This window comes from Lichenostomus cassidix, chromosome 8 (assembly GCF_008360975.1).
Source record: "Lichenostomus cassidix isolate B80296 chromosome 8, HeHo_3.0, whole genome shotgun sequence".
NCBI classification, from domain to species: Eukaryota; Metazoa; Chordata; class Aves; order Passeriformes; family Meliphagidae; genus Lichenostomus; species Lichenostomus cassidix.
The window spans coordinates 22,891,709-22,918,621 of record NC_139489.1 but is presented as its reverse complement, the minus strand read 5'-3'; the positions used below and the strand labels follow the sequence as shown (position 1 = coordinate 22,918,621).

At 38.9% G+C, this 26,913-nt stretch overlaps 1 protein-coding gene and 1 long non-coding RNA gene across 3 annotated transcripts in view; one reads left to right on the top strand and one right to left on the bottom strand.

Moving 5' to 3' along the window:
* Positions 1 to 24,902, bottom strand: part of LOC146434062 (uncharacterized) — a 59,721-nt gene extending 34,819 nt beyond the window's left edge. For both annotated transcript variants that reach the window (XR_014853833.1, XR_014853834.1), the window contains exons 1-2: positions 24,289 to 24,902; positions 23,289 to 23,335 (exon numbers count right to left, since the gene is read on the bottom strand). This is a non-coding gene — a long non-coding RNA (uncharacterized LOC146434062). The remainder of the gene's footprint in view (positions 1 to 23,288; positions 23,336 to 24,288) is intronic.
* Positions 91 to 7,964, top strand: RGS13 (regulator of G protein signaling 13). Its single transcript, XM_085068358.1, has 5 exons — positions 91 to 230; positions 2,634 to 2,702; positions 5,050 to 5,111; positions 6,437 to 6,603; positions 7,707 to 7,964. Exons 2-5 carry the CDS (start codon positions 2,638 to 2,640, stop codon positions 7,902 to 7,904), a joined length of 492 nt encoding a protein of 163 aa, XP_084924484.1. The 5' UTR covers positions 91 to 230; positions 2,634 to 2,637; the 3' UTR covers positions 7,905 to 7,964.
* Positions 24,903 to 26,913: the final 2,011 nt, after the last annotated feature.

Sequence of the window (26,913 nt, the reverse complement as noted above, 5' to 3'; positions counted from 1 at the left end):
TTTTTCTGATAGAAACCACAGCCACTGTTTGCCTGTGATATGTATAAAAAAGGAGTCAGGCATTAGTGTGAGCACTGCCATAGCCACAGGCAAAGGGCAGTAAGACCATTTACACTAAGAGGAAATAATGAAACAAAAAAACAGGCCAAGAAATTTGGGAAGTTATCCTTGCAAATGCAACTACTAAATGAAGCTTTTTAACCAAGGGAAGCAATCCAAGAAGAGTTTCTGTAAGTATGAGATTTTGTACTTTGAAATACTGTCAGGAAAGTATAGCATAGGCAGGGGAACACCTGTTTTTCCTCTCGGTATGCAAAGCTACCCCAGCATAGCAAAGGCGTTTGTGCTGGAAATGTTTCTGAGGTATACCCAGCTTTATCCCTATATATATATGAATATAAGTTTGGGGTTTTTTTTTTTTGTGTAATAGTGCAAAATAAGCAGAGTAATATTGCAAGAGAAATTAGTTAGAACTTGTATATAACAGTTTCTCTCTGCTGAAAGCTATGCAGTGCACTAAAAAACTGTGGTGTTTGATAGTTTACAGATTCATTGGCATAGCATAAGGGTACTGAAAAGTCAAAATATACGTTGCAATTTGGAAGGTAAATAGATCACATTCTCTGATGCACCAATTCAGTTTTCCTGATATTTCTCTAATATAAAATATAACAACAGTTAAACAGTCACATCCAGATCAGTACTGCTTATCTCTTTTACAGACATGAACAACTCCAGCAGTTAGATTCATTTATTATCAGTCAGGCAAATCCTTCTGCAAAAACACTGAAGCCATGTGACTTTGTGTTGGGTTACAAGTCCTGCAGGAAGCCACAGCTCCTCCACATTAAAGATCTTGTGGCCTTGTTGCAATAAAGTCCTGCAACGAGCAATGAGAAAGGACACTACACTCTATAAATATTGGGTGAAAAGACTTCCATGAGCCAAGTTGAGTTATCTGAACACCACAAAGCTGTGTGGAGCAGTTCAGATGGAATTCACCATGTACAATGGATGATAGCACACAAACAGGACACTGTGACAGGTAACAGGCTGCTCTTGTGGCTGTCAGACAATCCAAAATGAACACTCTGCTCCAGGGTGGGTTGTGGCTTTTGTACTATTGCTGTCTTATTTTAGGGTTAAGGACATTGTCAGCAGAAAAATGCAACATCAGGCTAATGAAACATAGACCATGCTTCAGTGAAAGATGATGTTCCAAATCAGTGCTGAAAAAGATAAAATCAGTATGCTCTGTTCCTTGGTCTATTAGGAAATGAGTCTGACATCAAAAGCAGAGAGAACCACAAAGCCCTGGATGTGTATGCTTGGAAAATGTGTGTGCACCACAAGTTTAAAGCCTCTAATGCAAATTAAAGTGGCTCCTCAGAACAATAATATTTCCTTACACAAAAGTTACTTCATGCAGCAACCACCTGAAGAAAAAATTACTAATTGACACTTTGAATTTAGATGAAAGTAGCTGAACTAGATTACTTAATATTGCTTCATCTAATATTTCTTGAGCATCTCTGTGTAGTAAGAAACCTACATTAATTTCTTCAGATTTCAAAAAAGCCACAAAATCTGTATTTCATTTATATTTCAGTGGATAGAAAACTAATGATTGCAACATGAAAACACACAAAATAGAGGGCATGGGTCAAAATAGTCTAAAATAAGGTGACAAATAAAAGTTATGAAGTTTCAATACCCTGCAGGAAATGAACTGGGTAAGACTACCAGAGAATAAAACTAGTATAGATGTCAGGGAAAGAAGGAAAATAACACTACAGGCAAATGAAAACATTTCACAGCTTCAGAAAGTTGGGAGATAGAACCTTGTCCTGTGTTTCACTGTATGTTTCATTTTAAAGGAAAAAATTGGTTGTGGAATAATATGTGCTAGTCAAACCCAACCCTGAAAGAAACTCCAAGTTTAAATAAATAAGACTATTTTGATTTCAGGCAGGTCTATACAAACTTACAGTCCTATATAAACTTAGCATTTGGCATTGCTTGAAAGCCAAAAGGGAAGCACTAAACATACGCCACGTCACAAGATACTTTATTATTTTTGTCTTTTTTAGATAAATATTTTTAACTGCCTCATTCCTAATAGAAAACTACACCCTCTCTTATGGATATAATATCTATATTAAGGCAAGTTTTGTATAACTTTTATTGACTTTGAGATACATGCTGGACAAATATCAGTGTTAATCTCAGACACTTAACAACTTACTCAATGTTGTCCAGTTTACACTGAGCTCTGATCTCTGATTCAGGTCACCCTGGGTTTTCAGGAAAAAAAAGACTTCTAGTTTCATTCTGCTTTGGGTCAGCAGAAAGGAGGCTGAGCCTATCTCTTCGCATAATTGGAGAAGCAAAGAGGAAAAATTACTGACATTTCTATTCTTCTCTAAGAGATATCCACTGGACTGCCTTGTAATTTTTTTTAAAGTTCTCATATGTTACAAAAATATATTTTGGCCAAATGCTTCAGAAATTACTCATAGATAAAGATCAGATGCACAAAATAAGAATACTATTAGAGTGAATTATAAGCTTTTATTAAAGAAAGACAGAACTGAGCATAGCAGGTTCAAAACTCACATATTTTCCATGTTTAGGAGAATGAGTCCAAACACTTGCTGGCTTTGCAAGATATTCAGAGCAGAAGAACATGGGATCAGTTCTAAGTAAGTAAATATAAGAGTTATGTACTGCAGGACATGCAGCTGAGCAGGAGAGACAAAACCCTCAAAATTCACAGTGGAGCTTTTCCTTATAAGCTTAAGATTGTGAAAAATAATGCAACACCTTCATGACTGGCCCAGCCAAGCACCTTCCTGCAGCCAATTCCTTAACAGCATATTGAGTGTAAGCTGGCACATCCCACTGGGAACTCCTTTTATCTGACACAGGCAGAAGCCCAAACTCATCCCTGGGCTAAATCCAGATTTGGGCCTGTGAAGAATTTGTAAGCCAGCTATTTTGGGTCAATCTTTTCAAAGAATTCAGGCTGTTGGCACAAGTTGAGTATTGAGGACTGCTGGACCATGGTGTGAGGGGAGCCACTCTCAGTGAAGAGTGTACAGCAAGTGAATGATGACTCCCACAGGACACTACAATTTAAATTTATGAGTGCCAGCCATAAAGCCTTAGTTATTTTTGGAGAATATTCTTTTTCTTTCTGGTGTAATACGTGCTCTTCAGCAAATCCAATCGTTGCAAATCGGTGCAGCAAGACATGTGCTATCAGCACAGCAGCTATTAAAGTGGCATTAATACAGATCATAATCACCTCTTCCCTTATTGCCCATTGTATTTTCCTGATTTTAAAGGAAAGTAAAAAGGTAAAAAGGTTTTCCTATGTGTCAGCTGTCCCATCAGGCAGGGTGCTTTCTGCTTCACAGATTAATACTAAAGACAAATAATCAGAAATGGAAATAAGATGGCTCTCCTGCTGATGTTCAGTGAGACAGATGAGATTGTCACTCGTTCTATACAAGTGTGAGTGCTGACAGGGGTGAAAAATTATCTGCGTCAGGAACAGCAAATATGACTCAGAAGTAGCTTGTAAGGAAAAAAAAAATCATTCAAAGAACTAGAAATTCTCACTCCCCATAACCACATGCCTTATGAATTTTTACAGAGCTGATAGCACACACGAAGGGAAAAAAAAAAAAAAACAAACAACTTACTGGCAAGAGTTACCAGAGAGGTATTGATACCACAATTCAGTAGCGGTAACATTTCTCTTACTCTGTATTTCTTTGACCAGGTCAGACTGATCAGGAAAGCCTGACAAACTAATCACCTAGTCACAGCAAGAACTTTTCAAGAGAAAGAGGAAATTATATCGAATTAGAAATAAATGAGCCATTACCAATTAAAAAAGCTACAGAGCTGCTAATGGCTGTTCTGCAGCAGAAATCTATAAAGCATCCTGCAGCACTCACACCAAAGCCAATTTTGATTTTAATTTAAATTTTAAAAAAGGACTGTGCTACTAAGGAGCTGTTGACAAAATTATAGCTCCCATGAAAACCAAATACTCAATGAGAAGGGATCTTACTCCAAATTTGGCTGACGCAGAATGGAAAGCACCCACTGGAATACATCCCCTGTCCTTTCTTCTACTAATATAAGCATAAGCATTTTTTCCAAGTTACCAGCATTGGTGTCCTAAAACTGCAATGCTTAAAAATCAGTTGGTGTAAATGGAGCTACATGCACTTAAATGGAGCTTGTTCCCTCAAACATTTGTTTTTCCTTAGGTTGTTTAGTCTCTCACCTCACTACTTCCACGCTCTTTCCCAGAACCAGGCAGGAGACTCCTGCAAGCTTATGAACTTATTGCTTAAGAATAGCAAACATGAAAGTAAAATCTGATTTTAGCCACCCCCAAGGGCCATGTAGGTTCGTAATAATGTGTCACTCTGCATTGTAAACAATGGTGAGAGATAGAAGCCCCTTGCAGCTAAGATTGCATTAACCTTTCAATATTTACCTTACACTTAAGGCTTATATCCAGCTACCAGCAGGTAAGGCAACTTAGACGTTAAAGGCTTTTAAATATTACAACAAGATCTTGTGCCCCTGAAGACTTTGCTGCTAAACACAAACATCAATATTCCCTAAGGTCTATGATGATTCTTGTCCCCAAAGAAGTTCCTGTCTAGAAAGGTGATTCTCCTAAGCACAATTTAAATAAGTGAATGCCCTTTCTAGAGGAATTACATGGAGCACCTTGAAATGGAACTGTATTTGTTACAGCAAGAAAAAATATTTGTAGTAAGAGACAATTTAAATAAGTGAATGCCACTTCTACAGGAATTACATGGAACACCTTGAAATGGAACTAGTGAGCACTAACGAATAGTAAGAACAAGATCTGAGAGACACAGAAAACCCTTTTAAAATCTGTGTTTCATACAGCTCATATTTAAATTAGGGGACAGATTTTCAGCAATGGAATTTAATTTTTTTTTATACTTTGAGACACAGCTAATCCTGCAATAATGTCCTCCTTTTCTCCTAAAGGTTGTCTTTGGAGGAAGTGCTACAATGGTCCCAGTCTTTTGAAAATCTGCTAACAAGCAAATGTAAGTAATTGTGTGTTTGCATCCCAGATGGATTGCTCAAAAACATTCCCACAAAGCAAAATCAATAGCTCATGCTGCATAATATATGCTGCCTTGTATATACAATTAATGGGAAACAACTTTGTGCGACATGCCTGGCATGCATCAGGCTGAAAATAAACACAGTATGCTGCAAATGCTTTCCCAAAACTGCCATTTTTGCAATCACATGTAATTCCTTTGAAGACACGTGATGAGGCCATGTTTGTCTGCCACATCCCCACTTAGAGCTCTGAATAGCAACTTATATTTGCAGCAAAGTGACAGAAAGTTGACTTGGGAAGTCCTGTGTACAGCAAAGACACCATATAATGGCATTATCTATACAAGGTAATGCCATGGAAAGTAACTCCAATATTCAGGGATGGGAGGAATTATTGGAATTTTGAATTTTTTCAGTAGCAATTCTGAACTTTCCCACTCCAGACTCCCTCAGGCTTCAGAGGTCTCCCACATTTCTCATGGGGCATCACTGCTGGTTTTTAAATATTGACAGAAGTTATATCCCAGTACAAACCTCTAAAAACTATGCATGAGGACTGGCATTATTTTCAAACTGCAGAAAAATTACAAAGAGCAAGAAGATTAATAGGCAGCACTTGTAATGCTAAAGATTCTGCCATTGAAAGTTTAATCAGGAAACAACCTAGTATGTTACAGTTTGCAGGGGAAGCACAGGGAGAGACTCCACAACAGAAAGAGCTCGAAGAGACAAAATTATTGCAGAAGCAGCAGGCACACATGCAATCACCACTTCTGCCAGATGACAGGCAGTGCTCAACATCTTCAGGAGTATGAAAGCCCAGAATGCTGCACCAGCAGGAAAGTTTCCTTTAAATAAAACACTTGTAGCTCCCAGGAGTACTCAGAATCTTTCCCCTCTTAAAATGCCTCCTTCACTACACTTAAAAACACTGCTTGTTGAGTTTTGATTGAAAAGCTTCATGACATCAGAAAATGGAAAGGTATACTCTCATAAAAAGCCAGAGACTCTAAACCCAGTGGATTTGCAGCTCTTTATGAAAGGTGGTCAAAGTGTTTGCCTACCTTAGATTTACTCTGGGATTGGATTTACTAGGGAGTCCTGGATGTGCAGGGAAATGCAAGGTTGAAGGAGAGGGGCAAGATATTGCAATTAATTCCCCATTTTGACATAATCTAATAATAATGATAGGGGTACAATCAAGAATTAGTCTGCTTTATAAATGTCCCTATTGCCTCCAAAGGACTCTAGAGGTAATGCAAACAGACAGGTAACATATATTTGGCTTCTGAAATATTTACAGATGGGCCTATGATCTACAAGAGCTACTTGAAGACAGAACACAGTGATGAAAACATAGAATTCTGGCTTGCCTGTGAAGCTTATAAGAAGATAACATCACAGAGGAAAAGGATTTCCATGGCCAGGAAGCTTTTTACGAGTTACATTCAACCCCAGGCTCCCAACGAGGTGACTACAAAACCATGAGCTCTTTATTTTATAGAAATGCCTGAAGTGTCATGCAGCAGACCCACAAGAAATGCATATATGTATAAATAAATCTGGTCCTTGCAAGAGTAACTGTAAATGAGCAAAGTAACAAATCTACCCAATGCTGTCCCCTTTGTAAAATGGGTGAAAAGAAAGATTCCAAAGCAGATTCGATTTTTTTTGTTGTTGTTGCTAGGCAAACCAGCAGATTTGTATGCAAAATGTTTGATTTCTTTTCCCCTGACAAGTGTCTATAGAAAAAAAGTAATTCCTGCTCAGCCAGACATGCTCTATGACCTTTAAACATTCCTGCTTATTACTCTCCTTGCAAACCCAAGCCAGCACTGGCTTTTCCTGCCACTGCCTCTGGCAGGCTGACATAACTAAAGAATGATGCTAGATTATTTTCTGGTTTATGTGTAACAATAAAATTATTATAGAGTCTCAAAATGCAGCCTCCCTGCTGGCACTGGAGGAGAAGCCAAACCCAAATCAGCTGGATTCCCAAATGTTGGCTGAGAGCTCTTGCTGCTTTAAATGACTAAACCACTCCCTCTAATCTAAAACTTGAGCAAATTTTAAAATTCCCTCTGTTGGTTTTAAAGGCCAATTGGCAAGACAATGCATTCTTGTCCTTTTTTTCCAGTTTTTATTTTTAGTATGTGCAGCTATAGGAAACACAGCAAGACACTTGCATTTCCAAAAGAGAAATGTCAGTATTGTCAACCACAAATTCATTAATCAAATGTAAGGGCTTAAAATCAAGACAGTTATAAATAAGCTGTGCAATTTTTTTCTAAAATAGTGTGCATTTGAATCTTGCTGTTTACTGTCTGGTTTCTATATCTTCAAGAAACACCAATTTCATATTTTCTTCATATTCACTATTAACACAAGAACCAGGTACCACTCAAAAACTAGGTGCTCATGAGGATATAAAACACAGTTTATAATGAAATCACAGCAGCATTTAAAAAGGGGGCACTCAAATGATTGCTCTGGAAGAGGAAGATCTCAACCCATGAAAGACCTCCACTGTTCACAATAGTCAGGATAAACTTTTTTTTCCATTTGTGTTTCAGATAAACATTGACAGTCCTGCAAGGAAAGCAATTATAAGGAATATTCAAGAGCCAACACAGTCCTGCTTTGATGAAGCACAGAGAATAATCTACAGGCACATGGAAAGAGATTCCTACCCACGATTTCTTGAGTCACCATTTTACCAAAAGCTCAAACACAGTCTTCAAACTAATGGCAACAGTTCAATGGTAAATTAAAGAGAACGGTTGCAAATGCAAAATGGCTGCAGTATTCTTGTTTACAGAGGTTTGAAATAATTTTTTTTTTAAAAGGCAGCATTTCACTGCTGGGAAATAAATGTTTATTTGACTATCCATTACAGGAGAAAAAAATATCTGCATTGCTGCATTTGTTGTTTTTTAGTCTTATAGTCTTCCAAAGTAAAAAGATCCATTTGAAATACAGCTGTTTGCTTAAACTATGGAGTATATTATTCATACAGGGTAGGGTCAGTTTTTGCTGAATTATTATGTAAACCATATGCTATGAAGACACTTGATCTATACTATACTAAAATACTACCAGTGCCTTCTGGGATTTTCTCTAGTGACAAAATTCATTGGTATTTTGGCTTTTTTTTTTTTCTGGGTATGGACACACAAGCATATTACTTTCCCTTCAGTCTCCCTGAGAATTGGCAGCAAGCAGGCCTGACCCTTGAACATCCTGCTGTAGCACAGAAAGGTCTCTCTCTCATGCCTAAAATGTCAAAGGCAACTTGTTGACCTGTAATCAATTATTACAGTACCCTGGTTTCCATCAAAAACTAATCTGATCCTCTCAAATCTCATTAAAACTGGAATCTCTTGATTCTTTGAGCAGACTTCAGCACAGTCTGAAAGCCATAGGAAATCAGGGACTTTTCTAGCATCTTCTCAAGCTGCATTATTCCAAGGAATAAAAACAAGTAGTGAGGAGAAACCATAGTTGTTCTTTTAAGATGTTCCTCTTGTTGGTGTAATAACACATCACATGTGAATATGTTTTAACTTTACTTTAAGGTAAAGTTCCAATCCTTCAAAAAAAATTCATTTTCTAGGGCCTCTAAGCAGCATTATTATTGTGGTGCACAGCACAGATGACACCTGGAGAGAGATCAGTGATTCATTAATGACAGATTAATATGTTAATTAACAAATATCAAATGCATAATATAATGTCTGGCTTTGTATGAAGTTATATTGGTAAATGGCAACTCTCTGTGTGCCCTAATGACAACATGGCAATGATGTGATGTAAGTGATCATGCTCTAACTTATCAGTTATCTAAAACCCCCAAAATTCTTTGCATCCATCATTTCTTTTTTCTGTTCTCAAGCTAGGATTCACATATATGTCCAGAGCAGAAAACAAAGCAAGCCTGAGCATAACCTCCACCAGAACGGAAAGCTTTAAGAGACCTTCAGTGTTTTAAGAGAAGGGAGTACCACTATAGGAGATGATCCTTTCCTTTTGCACTGAGCCCATATAAAGGGATTATCCAGCTCATAAAACCACTCAGCAAGAAAGGACTCCACAGGAAATTCAAGTTAGGATAGCATAGCTTTTGCTGCTGTTAACTTCTGATGGGTGTACAGAGCATGGGGCTTCAGTTTGATTAGACCTGCAAGATGCCACAGCAAAGAACAAAAAAACCATATGAACTCTTAAAAAACAATTTCTGCAGGGAAGCAGATCCTGGACAGAACCTTCCTCCCTGCACAAAAGAGATTATCCAGAAGAAGCAATCCCCACCCACAGAGAATACTTAGGGACATCACAGAGGGACTCACAAACACATTTTTATGGCATGAAAGGTTAAGTGGCTATTTTACTAACAGATCATGAGCCTACCACCCCTTACTGTTGGTGGGCTTATTAATTTTATATTTCCTTCTAGAAATAAATAAAAGTTTGGGTTTTGGGGGTTGGTTTCCTGTCCCCCACATCCATCCCACATTCCCCAGCTGGGAAAAAGAAGAGGGTCCTTTTCCCAAAATAGATTTTTTGTTAAATGTTAGCAACCTTTCTCTTGCTTGATTTTTCTTTTGTGGTACCAGATGCAGGGCAATAACACAGTATTTCATCAGATCATATGATTCATAAAACAGTAACTAATGGCAGCAGCAATAACAAATCACTGCTTTTATCATTTTCATTAACAGCACTTGAACAAGCTCAGGTATACTTTTCCACTGGCAGATAAACCTAAAAGGCATTTGCTCACATTAATCACTCAAAGCTACTGTTAAAAAAAGATAAAAAACCTTGAAAATAGCTAAATTGGCAGAATTCTTCTTCCTCCTGCATTTATTTAGCAAGAATTAAAAAAAAACCAAAAAACCAATCATCAATGTGGTGACTCTTCAGACATTAAGTTTGGCAAGACTAAAATTCAGATTAATAAAAAGACTATGGCAATTAACTGTATTCAAGCCTGGAAATTGTTGACCCAAGGAGGCTGCCTAAGAAAAAAAACAACCCATACTGGACAGATGGTCTAGGGGTTTTTTGGGTCTTGTTTTGTTTTTAAAAGAGCTGACAATTAGATCTCTTCCTTTGTAAATATGAGCTGTGTTGGCCTACTTTCTTCATAACAGCTGTGAAACTTATACTCTATCATTATACTGCTATTTCCATGAGTTTTACATCTACTCTTCATGTATGGACGATAAGTGTATGATAAAAAAATGCAGATTGTGGATCATGCCTATAAAACAAAGTAAAAATCTGCTTATAATTAGAGTCACTCAAAATAAAACTTTCAGAATAGCATAGCCTAATGTTTTTGATACAGATGTGTAGTAAATGAGAACATACAATGTCTCTCCACTGTACATTCCAAAGATTTCAGAAAATAAGTTGTTAGGAGGTTTCTCTCTCCAGTTCTCATTATTTTTGTACTTCCACATTCACTCTGGGAATTCCTTCTTTCTACTTCCACACTCACTCTGGATATTCCTTCTTTCAAGTCCCAAGAAATAAATGTTAAGCAGTCTTGCTCCAAGTGTAGCAATGAGCCATTCCACAGAACTTGGTACAGTAGACAAGTGACCCAAACAAATGGTGAGCAGAGATGTTTATCACCAATTGCAAGGCAGATGTTTGGGAGCTCACAGCCTCACAGGAAAGGGAAATGACTGCAGCACTTGCAAGTATTACCAAATGTTCAGTACTGTTGCAATCCCAAGGCCCTTCAGAAACTGACGTTTGGTCTAAGGTTCACTAAACAGAGTGCAAGGGAAGAAGTCCTCCAAAAAAAACCATTTTGCTGCTCGTGCTGGTTGGCTGGAACCCATGGCTACAGAGCAGAGCTGGTTTTGGGCAAAGACTGCCCCCTATCACAGGTTTACCTACAGTCTCCTACAACACAGCCTCACAGAGGTAGTAATCTCAGTAGAATTACACATTTAATAATATGGCAGTAATTTTAAGAAGCTTTGCTATTAAAATCTTAAAACTCTAAAAAACCTTTAGAAAACATAAACTTCTAAAATTTTTTATTTAAAACAGCAGACCCAGCTTAGGGTCAGATTAGAATACACAAAGGATTCTAACTTTTTTTTAAATTAAAAAGAAACAGATGAAGCAATGTAGAAAGAAAGACACAAATATGCAAGAGGAGCAAATTATGTATTGAGGAAGCAAATCATATAGCCAAGCACTCTTTGAGATACTTGTGAACAGAGATCCTAAGAACTGTGAATTCTCATCACACCAGAAACAAGATCTCAGCCACTGCAGCCAAAATGTGCAATGGGCCCTTCAGAAAGGAATGCAAATTATTAAGACGGTGGTAGTTTCACATTCTGGATCCCAGGCAGTGTCTTTCCATTGACTTTCCCATGCCTGCACATCCTTACAAAAGCTGTGACATGGAATGGGACATCTTGCTTTCTCAACTCTGTCAGCTGCAGGTTTCACATTTGCCAGCCTTTTCCCACCACTGTCATCTTAAAACAGCCTTTCAATAAATGGTTCATCTATAACTTGATTTTTCTCTCCAAAACCACCATGACTTTATCTCAAGTGGCCTGCACATCAAATTTCACTCAATTCAAATCGTGGTGCATCTATCCAGGGACTAAGAGCAGCTCCTCACTGTGAGTACATGCACCCCACAAAACTGGGAAATGGGGTAGGTCCACCCTGAGAAGTTGACACAAACAAGGGGTTTGAAGCAAGGCAAACCTTTCCTGATGAGCTCCAACACCAGACCACAGCTGGGAAATTGCATTTCACGAGCACCAGGAATGCCAACAGTGAGAAATGACAAATTGGCACTGCATTTGCCAAGTCCTGGAGGAACACGGCATTCATCTCGTGACAGAATTAATTCACTAGCCCTGTGTTGTGTCCTGGCTTGCCTGTCTCAAAACTCACAGGCTGATAAGTCAAAACCTGCCCAGAACATCCGTCATTGAGGCTGTCACCACACACAGCACCAGCCAAGGCAAATAGTTTTTTCTCCCACACTCCTCACGTGCAAGTGTTGATTCCAGTAATCACCTCTGAAACAAACAGGTGAGTAAATAAGAACAAGATTCTTTTTCCCCCCTGAATAAATGTTTTTTCTTTCTGGTTTCCTTCCTGCTATGTCATGATCTGCTTTAACTTTTGTTAGGAAAAAAGAGGACAGAACTGTAACTTCACCTGCAAAAATTCACAAGGAAAGTGGTCCCAAAAGTTGTAAAAGTAGCTTTCTGATATTTGCAATTCTAAAGATTTATCATTCCCAACACATGACTCAGTCAGTTATTAATGAATCTTTCAGGACCATGGCAGATTACATTAATTCTCAACAGCAGTAACCACCAATGTTTTCTATTAATTATTCTACCAACAATTACGTATGTAGTTTTTAATGTAATTTTAAAAAATCTCCATTTAATGAAAAAAATACAAAAGGAAGAAATACCTAGCCTGTGAACCATTGCCCGTGTTTCCTCACTCATAATTGTGTCTGTTGCTGAAATAATCTTTTAATAATGAAAGAAAATTCTATAACTAATACATGTAATCTCATTTCAGTTCAGACATCAATGCAGAAATTACTTGTTCATTCCTCATTATCTTCTTCGCACTCTCGCTACTTTTCATTTTAGCTGTATCTTTGCCACAGTTTCTGCTGGTAGACATCCTGCTCTTATTTCCTGGAACATATTTTCTTTATACATTTTAATCAGCAGCTCCACAAATGCCTTTCCTTTCTATCTACCTTCCATATTTTTTTACATTCAATACTGACTTTTCTTCTTTTAAAGCATATTTAGCACTCACAGATTTCAGGATTTTAAAGGGTTTGATGTTTGTTTTGTGTACATGGCATTAATTCCAGATTAACATCTATCCCAGCTCTTTTGGATGAGTTCATACTCTCTCAGGAGTAACCTGATGCTGCTTTAAAGATCTCTCTCCACTCTATCCCTACTGATCCTTCCAACATCACCACATTCTCCTCATAATCAGCCTGGATAACCTGTACCAAAGCACCACTAAAACATCGGTGCATAGCAAAGCCCACAGTTCCACACTTCCTCCAACCAAATTAAAGTGGGAAATTTAAATTTAAAATTTGGATTAGGGAAGAATTTACCTCTAGTGTCAATTATAGAAGTGATAAATTGCAAAGAATTACTAAGATAATTATATTCTGTCTAGCTCTGCTTCTCTAAAAACTTGAAAAATACAGCATTGCAAGAACTTCAAAGAGGGCTTTTATAAGCGTGATCAGAAATGAGATCCAAATGAGTGAAGATGAAATCTAGCAAAGATTTTATCTGTTTTAATAGGTAAATGTCCAACAGATTAAGCTAATAATTTTGCCTTTAGCAGTTTAGCCTGGACTTCCTGATTACTGTGCAGTGGTGCATGAAGCTCATTGTCTAAAGGATCCAGACAGTTCTTCCACAGCTTTTTGAAAGAATTCTTTCAATTTCTGTACCTGCACTGGACCTGCCAGCCATTTTGACTGTAAAAGTAGCTTTTCCCCCCAGCATCCAGTGATTTACAAGTGAAGCCAGCCTGCTGCAGTACACCCACACTGGTAGAAAGGTGTTAATCTGCTCCATCTGCACTTCACATAAGCAGAAGAAAGATCATTTCCAGTGCCAAGAGCCACCTGACCCCCCTAGCACAAGTTTATAACCATTGCTGAGAAGCTGCTTTGGTAAAAACCCTCATGACTCTGAGGCTGCTAGGCTTTAGTAGTGATGTAACTTGGAAGCATTTCTGGGCAGAGAGGCCTTGACAGTCGTATATTTACATTTTGCTAATGCTGGTAGTCCTCATGGAAAGCCCCGGGGCTTTAGCACATGCTGCCTTAGAAAAACACACGTGAAGCAGTAGCAGAGAGGTAAGAAACAATGGGAGCCAGGGGCACCCCAGGATTCCTGGGGGAATTTTGCCCCAGAGAAAACATGCAGCAGAAAGGAGCCAGGAGTGGGCAGCTCACCCCAACCTGACCTTGCCTCCACCTTCCTTTTTCTCCAGGGCCACACCTTTAGCCAGCCCAGTCCCAGCCACAGCAAACCCTTGGGAAGGGTCCCTGCAGATATCCCAGGAGCTGTAGGAGAACTGGAGGAGTTTCCATCAGCACAGGCTCTGCCTCACAAGAGAATGGAAATGGGAAAACTACAGCAGCCTGGGGATTCTTTACCTGCTATAACCAACCAGAGAAATACTGCACACACACAAAAAAAAAGGGTTACCTAAGTGTCACTTAGTGAATCTATCAGCTGCAGGAACACTGGAGGGGTTGCTAACATGATATTAATACTAATTTTTAATATTCAAAGAAACAGGGTTAAAAATTAGGACATATAAATAAACCTCAGCTCTTTATTAGGACACAGTCTTCAAAGATTTCCAACTAAAGACAGAATATCCATATTACCACATCAAGACATCTTAAATTACTGCTTCTATTTCAGTAAGAGTGCATAATTCTGTATTTTTATACTAGAAAATTATTTTTAATATGTACAGCTTAAAAACCCACAAAACAGTTACTCATAATCATTTAATTACACAGAGGCATTTAGAGAAGCAAACTGCACCAAACATCTAAACATAAATCAGAAAATTAAAGTTTCCAACAGTCTTTTCTCATTCCATTTTATTTGACCTTTTTTTTCATTTAAAAACACAATTGACATATGTTCAACAGGCCTCAGAAGGCAGAATGTTTTAATTAGGACACCACTCCTGCAAGACCAGAAATAACAAGAGCTAGGAAAGCAGAGAAACAAAACTATAAAAAGACTCTGGCTTCCCATCTAGCATAACATAAAACTTTCTCAAACCCTCACAAACAATTTAAAATCCACCACATGTGGAGAAGATCAGAAGTTTTCTTCTTCCTCCCAACTTGTGCACAGTCCATTCCTACACATGCACCAGCAATATCCAAGACTGATCATATTTAGTCCAGATGTGCAATAATATTACTGAGGCAATGAAAAAGGTATTTGTGACCAATGCTGTAAAGGGGGAAATTTGAATCCAATGGGAAATACCATTATAGAAACTCAACATTCCTTTGGTTTTCAATGAATTAAAATGGCTTTTGGTTAGTTTTCCACTGTTGCTATTTTTATTTTGTTTGGAGCACCATTCTTCTCTTTTTTCTTTGGCCAAACAGCTCTGTTGATAGATGTACAAAGCAGACCTGCCTGGACAGACAGAGCAGAGCTTTGTCTCAGGTGACAATGAAAATATGGTCCCCAAACTCATTCAGGAAATGGCAATTGTTACAGCCCCTCGTCTATCAGGAAACAATTGCATCATTAGTTTTGTCATTCAAATTCAGCTGCTTGCCATTAACCTCTCCAATGTGAAGTGCAAGACTTGAAAAGAATTTACATCAGCAAATTAGTAAGGTCTGTGACAATTAATAAGCGATAAAGCTCACTGAGGCTAAAAGCACAAGGTGTACTCTGCTTCAGTGCAGCATGGCAAATGAGATGGCAGATGCAACCACACTATCCAGTGCAGAATTAATCCCAGATGGATTCTCAGGTAAGTGAGAAACAAGAAATGCAGCCTCACAAGAGGGATGTGGCTATGTCTAAAACATCAGCCAAAAAAGAACAAAAACCCCCAAAGAGTGGTGCTTTAAAAGCCAAATACAAAGTGAATACCTTTCATATAAAGTAATTGATTTTTATATTACTCATATTTTATATATTGTAGTAATTTTATGATTACTATATCTATATTTTATTCTTGTCCTGCTTGGTACTGATCCACAGTGATCAGGAAAGGTGATGAACTAGAAGCTGCACCTGGACATGAACTGAGGGAGCAAAAGAAGTTTCCCTGTGACACAGAAGTGAGATTTCAAAGGTACTTCACAAAGAGAACACCATTTAAGGAAATGATGGGGAAACACGCAAGTTATGCCTTTCCACAGTTCTCTTTTCCAGCCTCTCCAAAGCTGCATTGATTTCAACATGCAAAAAGGACGAGTTCTGTCACTCAGTGTCTTTAATGTGAAGCCCAGTTGGAACCATTGCTGCCATCATTGCTATTGTGCCCAAACTGCCCAGAGAGAAGGGAGAGCCAACAGCTGGATACAGCTGATGACTTCTGTCATGAAGCTGTAGGTCCTGTGCTTCCCTCCCTTTCTAATTCATGCTTTTGAAAGCAGCACTCCTGTCAGACATCTGCTTGAGCACCCCCAAAGACTCTTGGAAGGCTTCATCAGCTCCCAGCAAGAAAGAAATTACCCAACACTGCTCAAAGCAGGACTACAGTTGTCACAGCAGTTCCCAGGGAACATGTGGCTGATCTCACACACAAAAAAACCCCAAAACCCCAACTGGACTCCCAAAATGAGTAACTCACCAAAAGTGTCAACAAAAATCATAGCCTTTTTGGTGTATAAAAAGATGTAGTTGGCTTAGATAAACAGTTATTTGTTTCTTAAACTGTTATTTGCTTCTGTGCTTGTTGTTACTCAATTTTCTTGTTTCCCTTCTCATTCTCTGTTACATATCATATTCAGAAATATGCAATATTCCTTGTTTAATTACAACTCCCTAAACTTGAAGTTTTACTTCAAGTATAGTTGCATCTTCACAACCACACCACATCTGCACAGCCTGCTGCTGTAACCCTTTTTCCTGTTCCTGAGGGTAATACAGCATGCTAAAGCAAGAAAATAATTCTATCTAGTGAAGATGATGTCATTCCCAGAACTGTGTTCAGAATGGGAAGATATGATAGGTACTGTCTGTGGAGAAGAGGGGAAAAAACAAATTAAAAACAAAACAAACAAACAAAAAAACCAAACAGCAAGCCCACACACTTCCTTTACCTTTCAAATTCTCACTGCATCAACTTCTCCCTCGACCAGTACATTCTCAAGGACCCAGGGGAAGGTTTTTGTTTTCTGTTTCGGTTTTACTACTCCCCAGTATTAGAAGCATGTGGCTTTGGCAAAATTCCTGAATAGCCCAGTTAATTCAAGCTAATTTACACTGATTTGTTGCTGTACATGCCTCGCTAGATTCTCAACATGAGTAGTCACATGTTTTGCCTTAATTTCCTTAAGTTACTTCTACCTGCTTTGAGACAAATCTGATATTTTATACAATGCCTAAATTTCAAGAGAGACCATTTATCACTGCCATCCAGTTTTGGGGATCAGTTCAGGTTTATTTGTTATTCCAGGTATGTAGCACATAAGAAGGCTTCAGCATGCTAAGATGATGCTAGTGCTGATTAAATAATAGACTATTAACTGTCAGTCTTCAAAGAGTGGCTGAGAGCTGCTAGGCATTGTTAGGGAGGATTGATTTTCAATACCCACAATATTTATATATATTTATTATACAGAGACTGCACAAATATTTCTGTTAAGCAAGAAAAGCATGGGGAGTGGTCTGCATTTTGTTACAACTACACAATATTCTGCATAACAGAAGACTTCAAATATGATAGCCACGTTTGATTTGTCTGTTTTTAATTGAAGTGGGAGGGTTGTGCAGAGCTCAGTTAATGAACCAAGCCAAAAAAGTTGGGAGATACTCCAAGTGATTCTCTACGTCTAATTCTTAGACTTGCCCACAGACTCACATTGAAGACCTCAAATTTGTTAAACCTCCACATCTTCCTTATAGGAATTCTTCCCAATAATTAATAATGTTCTATTAAAACTCTCTTATAAGCCAAATTCTTTCTTGTCTTATTCCCACTGAGACTGTAATGCTGCCAAAAGCTCTGCTTGTCGTTGGTCCTGTCTCAGTTTAGTCCATATAAGGCAGCCAGACCAACCTGTTTAGAGTGAAACTCGTGTTTACCTCCACTTTGAGAAGATTGCAGCGAGTTTGTTTAACAAGGGGAAGGTGACGTAGCTCAGAGCGGACATTACCCAAACCCTAATGGGGACACATTGCAGGATGCTCAGCACCAAGCAAGCACCTCACTCAGTTCTAACACATTCATAAATACTAAGATGTGTCACTTGTGTTGTTCTCCTCCAGTAATTCCTTGAAAAGATGCTGTTATCAGAAGTGCACCTCATTTCTGCCTTCCCACTGCCAGAGGAAATGTGACTCTGCATTACATTTCTTCAGAGGCTTCTACATTCTGGAAACTTGCCAGCTATTCCTCCTGAATAAATGTATTAGTACTGATATATATGTGCAAAAGAAGGGAAAAACTTTTAAGTTCAAGCATGAACTCTAACAAGCTCAAGGAGAGTCAGAGCAGTGTTGTGTCCAAAGAGCATACAGTGACATTTTATATAAACACAAATTGAAATTCTGCCCCTCCACGGAGTATTGATACATTTCCTTGACTCTCTGAAGAAACTGAAAAATCATATAGAAAATGGCAGCATCAAAACGAAATATCACCCCAAACTGATCACCATATTACAACAATTTAGGGCCCATATTTGAAGGGAGGAACCTGGAAGTGGACTTCTCAAAATTCCCCTGCAAGTTCCCTAGATGTTTAGCACCTTCTTTACATGATCATTATCATTCTCACTTGGATCACTTATCAGCCCCAACATTATGTGGATTTTTCTTCCAATTATTACTTGCATGACAGTTGTGCCCATTTCCACCCCCACAAAGGTCCATGTTTCTGACCTTTTCCAGCACCTCCCACCTGGTTGCTGCTCCTGCAGTGTGGCACCAAAGGTGAATTCCCAGCTCCTCTGGGCACTCCCACCACTGACTGCTTGCTTACCAAAGTGCTCCAATTACCCACCACAAAAAACAGCCTGCTCCATCATCATATGGGAAAGCATATTTTAGTGCCTGGAATGAAACCTGGATTCTTGGCCTTTCCCCAATCCCATCCACTGCTGCCAGTATAAACAAGGAAGAAAAAAACCCCCACATTGACATGATCTGAAAGCGGGCCTTCAGGCTTTGCTATTGCCTGATTATACACAGAGTACAGAAATTCTGCAGTTAAAGGTTTGTTAAAAGCTTCTCCACATGTGTATGATACCTAGGAATTTTGGCAAATTAACTTCCCACTGAGCCCTTCTTTCAATCTCAATAGATATTAGAACTTTATAATTTGCTGCCTCGAGGAGATTCAGTGAAGGTACAGTTGGACAGAGCCAGCAGATCTCTGAGCTTACAGCTTAGGTTCAGTAGGAAACCAACAAACAAAATAGGAAGGAAAATGCAATTAATTATCCTGTGAAAGGTCACTTCTCTTACTCCAGTTAGAAGAGACAACACGTCCGAGAGCACACCGTCTCCCTAGCGTTAACAAAGCATACTCTAAAAGGACAGATGCAACCCTGAGGCTTGGCAAGGAGCCTGGAAGCACATTTCTTTCCTGATAGCAGACTTAGAGGTATTTTCAGAAGTGATCCTTTCCTTCCCAGAGGTTACATCTCCTCCAAAAATCACACAAGTTCAGAACTAGCCAATCTAAATAATACCTTCCTCTACCACAATATGCTGGTTATGATTTAAAGGGAGGTATTTAAATATCACTTCAGAGGGTATATAAAACTCAGGGGTCTATTTTGGCAAAAGTTGTTACCACCAAACAATTTTCATCAGAGGAATTCCCACTCCATAACATTTTGCATAGTCAATTGTTGCCTTTAGGCATCAAATCACTCTTGCATTGCTCACAGGAAGCAGGGACAGGATAAAAACCCAGCCAGTATCTGCTTGTAAAACTGAAAGCATTCCTTGTTGGTCTGTCTACACATAGCTGGGATCTGTGTCAGTAAATATGGTGGACTTTTCTATATTTGAAATGCTTCACTTTCTTCTAATGCAGCCACAATCTCATAAGTCTCATTTTTCATCCTCAACTCTCTACGTGTGCACAAACACACTGCAGTTTTGGGTAAGAAGGTTAAACTTTGCTTCACTGCCACCAAAGCTCTCTTTCCTCATGCAGATATCTGAGCAGCACAGATTTTCCACAAGAAATTGTGCAGGGAATTGACAGCACCTCCTGAGAGACGTGCTGATACCACAGTCTGGAGAATTGACAAATTTGACCAAAAATTTCCCAGCAACAAAAAACAAAGGAAGAGGTGTGTGGCCTCTGGTGCCAGCTGGAATAAGCTGGAGTGAGTAAAAGAAGTTGGTCTGCTGAGTAAGAATATGTCACTGTTAGTTTGTAACTTCTCCAAATAAACTGTTTTATACAGTCTTCCAGGAATATTACCAAATAGCTGAAGTGTACTGGGTGACTCAGTGTGCTGGTGACATGGAGTAACACTTCAAAGGAACAAAACCAAGGAATTCAGAGTTTCACGTGCTAATGCTGCTGGAAAACTCAGTCACCTAATGCTTGGCAAGTTATCAAAGCACTAAATGGTAATATATCCTGAAATAAATTGAAATCGCATAGCGATAGCTCATCAATCCAAGAACAAAAGTGTGGCTATTATAAAGCAGATGCCTCAATTAATTTGTTATGATACACTGGCTCCAAAGCCATGGTCTATTAGGCAATAATCCAAGACACAGTTCCAATATATTAGCATCAGACAAACAAACTTGCATTTACAAAGCAGAGCTTTTCGGTAGCCTCAAAAAAAAAAAAAAAAAATCAGCTTTTTCAAAATCATCTCAGCCAGGGTCAGTCAGGAATCTGCTGCTTTAGACAGGCCTTTGAATAACAAATGGAGGATTTGAGGGTTTTAAGCCACCTCAGTGTCCAGGCGATAGGTTTTTAAAGTGTTTTCCTTTCAACTCCAGAAAACAAATTGCACCACAAGAGCTAAGAAATCTTTGCCGGCAGCAGCTCATATACCACTGATTTTTATCAAAACAAAAAGAGTAGTGAAATTGTAATTTTCTTCTTTCAAAGAAAGCTACTGACAGGTTCTGATAAGGAGAAAACATGAATATACAAAGTGCCTGTAGCCAGGGCAACTGAAGAGCTCAGCTGTGCAAAAACTTTCATTTCTGATAAAGAATGCAAGCAAGTAACTGAGACATCCACATGAATTTTGCCTTTGGCTTGTGGATGTGTTTATGCCTGAGAATTGGAATAACACAGGAACCCAAACTTGGTTTTTAGCAGGGTATGAGACCAGGAAGAGAAGGGAAAGGCAAGAAAGCTGAGGTTCATCAGGTACATCTCTAACTGTCACCAATCTCCAAGAGATATTTGCCCTCAGTAAAATGTTCCATTACTTATCACATGGATCTGCTGAATTGTTTCATGCTAAGCTTCAGCTCCTTTATGTCAAGGTTCAAATTCCTTTTGTCATTGAGTCCCCCCAAAGTGGGGAAGAAAAAGCACCATTGCTACATGGAATCATCACACTCATTTAGAAGCACAGATCAGATTCCAGGTGTAATTAAAATATATCCATCCTTTCACAGGTTAAAAGTCAGGGATGCTGAAGTACAAGAATCCTCAACCAGAGGCTTAGATGAGATGTAAAGATTGCCCCAGTTATTTCCTCACCATGGGGCTGTTCTATCCTTGCCACCAGATATGAGCCAAAACCCTACTCAAAAGCAACTGGAAGCAAAGTTATTTAAATCAAGAACAAACTTGGCATTTCCAGGCAATCCTACATGAATTACAATACTTGGAACAGGAAACCCAACAACAAAAGTGAAATGGGCAACATGTACTTGCCACTGTAATTGGAATAAGAGAGATGAAAATGTCTCCCTACTGTGCAAATAAAGGATCAAAGCAAACAGCCTCTGGTTGCCGGGAGGTGCGTTTTACTTTTTTCTCTTTTTTTGTTTGTTTAAATAAAGCATTATTTATTCATTCTTCCATCTTTCAGTGGAACCATGAATGTCCCCAGCCAATGAGGCATACTTCCTTCCAGAGTACTTGGAAAAGCACTGCACATTTAGAGAACTGTCTCTGTCACAAACATTTATTCGGGGTGTCTTCAGGTGACCATCCGTGTGATCCCTCTCAGGTTTTCTGATTGGCTTTTCTGCCTGTCCTGAAGCCTGGACTTTGGAATTCCCACTGCAGGAGAAAGAGCATTTGCTACCTGGGGAGATCCACCAGGCTTGTCCATTCAGAAAACCTCTCAGCAGGGATAGGAACCACAGCCCAGCAGCAGGAAACAAAAGGGGAGCTGTTGCAATAACATGGAAATTAATACAGTAGTATTGATGATGTAAAAATCACACTCCACCCTACACCAACATTGCAGCCTCAGGAAAAACTCTGCTGTGGAACTTTTTGCCTACTCCTTCCAGGTTTCTTGCAGATTAAGGATACTTTGGCCCTATGTTGCAAAGAAATTAAAGGCCTAATTAAAGAAATTATGTTCCCAGTGACCTGGTCCTGACAAGCAAGCTGTGCTGACTTCAGTCCACAGAGATCTTGCCAGACTTAACACACAAAAAAATCCCACAAACACAAAACTTGCTCCAGCTTACCAACTTTGCTTTTCTGTCTATGCCAGAAGTACAAAATAGTTTAGAACAGACTGTTCAAATTTGCTTGCAAATTTACAACTGGGACATTAATCCTCTGTGATACTTATTTTTCTGCCCTGTATTTTTTTACATATATTATCTTCTCCAATTCAGTAGCGATATATTAAAAGCCATAATTATGCAAAACCTTAACTAATAAAACAAGTACCAAATTACCTCAAGGAATGCTAATGAGAAGGGGTAATTGACTAAGCCCAGCTAGGTTTCTGTGACCTCAAACAAACATGACATCATTTTGTAACATTTGCAGTATCAAAAACATTTCATCTACATCCACTTTCTCTGTTTCCATGATAATATTTCCGATTAAAATAGAGAAATGTGCTCCAACATCAGTTTTCTTCAAGAAGAAAACATAGAGTGACAATTTCAATATTCTCATCGGTGAGTTTCCATTACTAAAAGCCCTCATACTTTTAAATAGTATATCCCAATGAATTTTTTTAACCCTGTAATCTGTGAAAGGATTTTAAAAGTCATTCACAACCTAATTTTTATGCAAGAACACATGTGATGTAACCTGGTCTCTTTTCCTTCTCCCCTCTCCTTCTTTATAGCTACAAAATGCAAACCTTAAACACAAAGGAGGACAAAAAGAACACATAACATGGCTTGCACACATCTACAGGTAGTGAGTTTTTTGTATAAATATGATTTATTTCAGTGGAAAAACTGACCTACCTGTTGTGATGCATGGATTTGAAGACAACCAAGCCTGGAAATCAGAGCTGCAAATGTAAGAAACAGGAATATTAATAGTATTCTCACCAAAGGCAGAGGCTCCTATGACTGTATTGTGCTAAGTAGCTGCAGAAATAACAGCTCTCACAACAAAATAACATTCCCATTTCCTTGTGATGAGTTTAGTGCTATCAGTAGCAAACTCATCCCTAAATCCAGTCTAAAGAAGGTGTTGCATTTTATGTCAGACATCACTGCATATAGACTATGATGCAATCAAAGTGCTACAGCTCTTAAGTGAGACATTCCCACGTTCTGCATTAGATTCTGAAAATATATTAGATGATAAAAGTAAAGCACCAATATTTTCCCTGGTTTTATTTTCTGTTATTACTATTTTTGACAGGGTATGGGTAAACAGCTTCAGGAACATAAGGCCTGCCATGGGTAAGCAGCCAGTGCAGCTCACAAAGTGCTAAGGAACAAAGTGAAGAATTTGGCTAAAAGCTCTTTCCCCAGAAACAGCACAAAGACAGGTTTAAAGCAGGTCTGTGTAGTGCTGGAAAATGCTGCTGGTCAGACTCGAAGCATTGGCTTTATAAACTCTGCAGAGCTTAATTAACTAGTTAATTAACTTATTAACTGACCATAAGTTACCAGCAGTGAGTACTTTCTGTCTCCCTGGTAGCAGCCCAAATCTGTACTCCTGCCCACCAAATTAATTTCTCAGTGGTTATGAGAAATATTACATTAAAAACTTAATTAAAAGAGAATACGAATATAGAAAGAGAACTCTTAAAAGCCATCTCTTTTGCATACTCTGTCTGGACATACCTTAGCCTTTTTTTTTTCTTCTCCCTGAAGGGATTCAAGCCCACAGTGCAGGGAATTTATGAGTGATTATTCAATTGATCACCTACTTGACCTACTTACTTCAACTATATTTTACTGCTTAACATGTTTACTTAAAGCCAGGGCACTAGAATTCCATGGAACTGACCTGTAGTTGTACATCCAGTGTCCTGTACTGGAAGAGCTTCCTGGAGGAATGTTCTAGACTCAGCTGCTCAGATTATTTGATGCAATTATTCTCTTAGTGAACTAAAAAATTAATTCAGCCTAGCTTCCAAATGTTAAAACACTCCACTATATATTTTTCATCAATGTCTTAAAATAAACCCTTTACATTAAAACTTACAAAGTTTCATCTTTCCCAAATCCATGCCCTCCTCCTAGCATCCTGCACCTTCAGCATCTTTATATAACAGCAGTTAACTGCTCAATTAGCAGTTATCAAATCACCTGTTTACCATTTAGGTAAACTGACAGGGGATGAAGACTGTGAGCAGCAGCAGCTGCTAAATGAGTTGTTAACCCCCACCTACTGTAGGGCAGGAATTGCTACTTGGTCCACATCAAGCTACTCTGACTCAAACGACCTACACAGCTAATTTTAGATGTCATTATATCCACCCAAAAGTAGGGCCTATTATTTCCTGGTATTTCCTGCCTATGGTGCTCTCTGAAACACATTTCTGTCTACCTTGAAGCACTGCATTTCATTTGCAAGAACATATCCTTGGCATGCAAAGAAAACACGGTGTTAAACTTGGATTTGCAAGACCCCTTGACATAACCACATACTTGGAATGATAGAGGAACATCAAGCAGCCCTGCCATGAAGGATCATGAACTAAAGGAAAACTTTCTGCTTGCAGTCTCTGCCCCCAGGAGAACACAGAGCAGCTCTCTGCTCTTCCAGTAAAGCAGCTGAGCAATTGTAATCTCTCGGTCACTCTTGCACTGATTTGTAGTTCACTTCTCTCCTGATCTGTAATCACTATCAGCAAAAGTAGAAAAGCTTTGCAGAGCCTGCCAATTAATTCAGCACAAATTTCCAGTAACGATGGACCCATGGAGAGCCCTGGTCAAATTCCTTCTCAGTTCATAGAGAATACAGAGCAGGAGATTAAAATGTGATGATCGGAGGCTGTCCTTGTTTTCTTTAGACAAGTTTCATCACAGGACAACTATCATGGCTCCTGTCTGGAGAATCCATCAAGTAGCAATGGCTTATACACTTCACTTCAAGAAATCTGTGCCAAACTTCTCCAAAAACCAGCAGCCAAAAGTTAGATTCTTGTCTGTGTTTATAGTTGTGTGACCCACATTTGATTAGCTCCAGAGGATTTTAGTTTGGAGGTTGGAATCCCAACTGCGCAAGGTTTTAATTAGATATTTGGTCACTCTGCCCTTTCCTGAATTCCAGCCATTTCCTTTCATGCTTATACACACAGTTGGAAACTTTAGGGAGGCAAAGTCAAATATATAAACCTTCCCAAGCTAGTAACAGATAACGAACCCCCAAGGCAGCATAAGAAATCATTTCACCACCATTTTTCATTTGCCAAAGGATTGGAGTTTAGCAGGTAACTGACAATTGTGCTCATGGCCAAGGCAGTACTGGTAATAAACTGATTTTTCAGAGCTGCTGTGATTTTCACATCACACATGACTGCTACAGTATGTCTTGCCAAATAGTAGTATAGCTTTGTCCAAAAATGGTGTATTAATTTCCAGTAATAGTAGCACATCCCCAGTATCGGTTTGAGAGAGAGGATGGAACAAAAAGCGCATCTGATACCCATGAAAATATTTTCTTTCCAAATTCAATTAGCCTTTAAAAAATGCCTCGTTGACTAAATTCTGGCATCAGGCTAAGAAACAGTCTGAACTTACACGAGAACATGAGATAAGACTAATTTTCATAAATTTCGTGGTTCAGTACATTCAGTTTGTACTGCAGCTTTTTCAGATTTATTGCAATTTCAGCTCAGCTCAGCATATCCTACGCAAAGGAACTGTCTCACCTACAGTGTGAGCTCCCCAAGCTCATGGAGATGGATAAACAGAATTTTGAATATTTTCTCCTGCTTATCTTTTACTTAGTCCAGCCTCCAGTATTTGTAATATTTCTAATATTTGGTGCAATCCACAAACACTGCCCCTATTCCTTAAGTTTCCTTTTCTCTAACAGAAGGTAGGGAAAATGTTTCTGTTGAGAAAAAAAAGAAATTTTTTTGCAAGAGCCCACTAATCCCTACAGGCCTCCTTTTGTACATATAGTTCAATCCTATGCAGCAAACCCTGCCTGTGAGCAGGGCCATTATGAAACCAACAAATTCATCCTCTGAGGAGCTGCTTGCCAAATTTAGTGTTCCAAAACTGGCCTCCCATTTCCTATTCCCCTATAAACAGGCACACTTGAAAGCAAGAGGTTATGGCCCTCTGCAACCCACGTCTCAACCAGTATAATTTCTGCTCTTCTCAATGCCTCTTTTCCTACCTCTTACAACTTTACTACCATTCTGCTGTTCTGCACTTATGTTCTCCAAATAAATTACCTCCAAATTTTATCTTTCCCCTATTAGAGGAAAGGACAGTTTGTATCCAGTTACCTAACTTACTCTTTCAGATTTCCTTTCCTGTTGCAGGGATGGCTGAGCTGATAATGGAACAACTGCTAAAACCTCACAGCCTAAACCAGCAATTTTAGTTTCTCTTGACCTGACATGCTGCAAATCTTGACAGGGTGTCAGGTTCTGGCAGATGAGCTCTCATCCCT

What these genes read in the sequence shown, in the direction of transcription:
- RGS13 (XM_085068358.1), top strand. Translation starts at nt 2,638, where the DNA reads ATGAGTCCAAACACTTGCTGGCTTTGCAAGATATTCAGAGCAGAAGAA. An exon ending in AAATCTGCTAACAAGCAAAT is followed by an intron (nt 5,112 to 6,436) that starts GTAAGTAATTGT and finishes AAATATTTACAG; the next exon opens with ATGGGCCTATGATCTACAAG. An exon ending in AACCCCAGGCTCCCAACGAG is followed by an intron (nt 6,604 to 7,706) that starts GTGACTACAAAA and finishes TTTGTGTTTCAG; the next exon opens with ATAAACATTGACAGTCCTGC.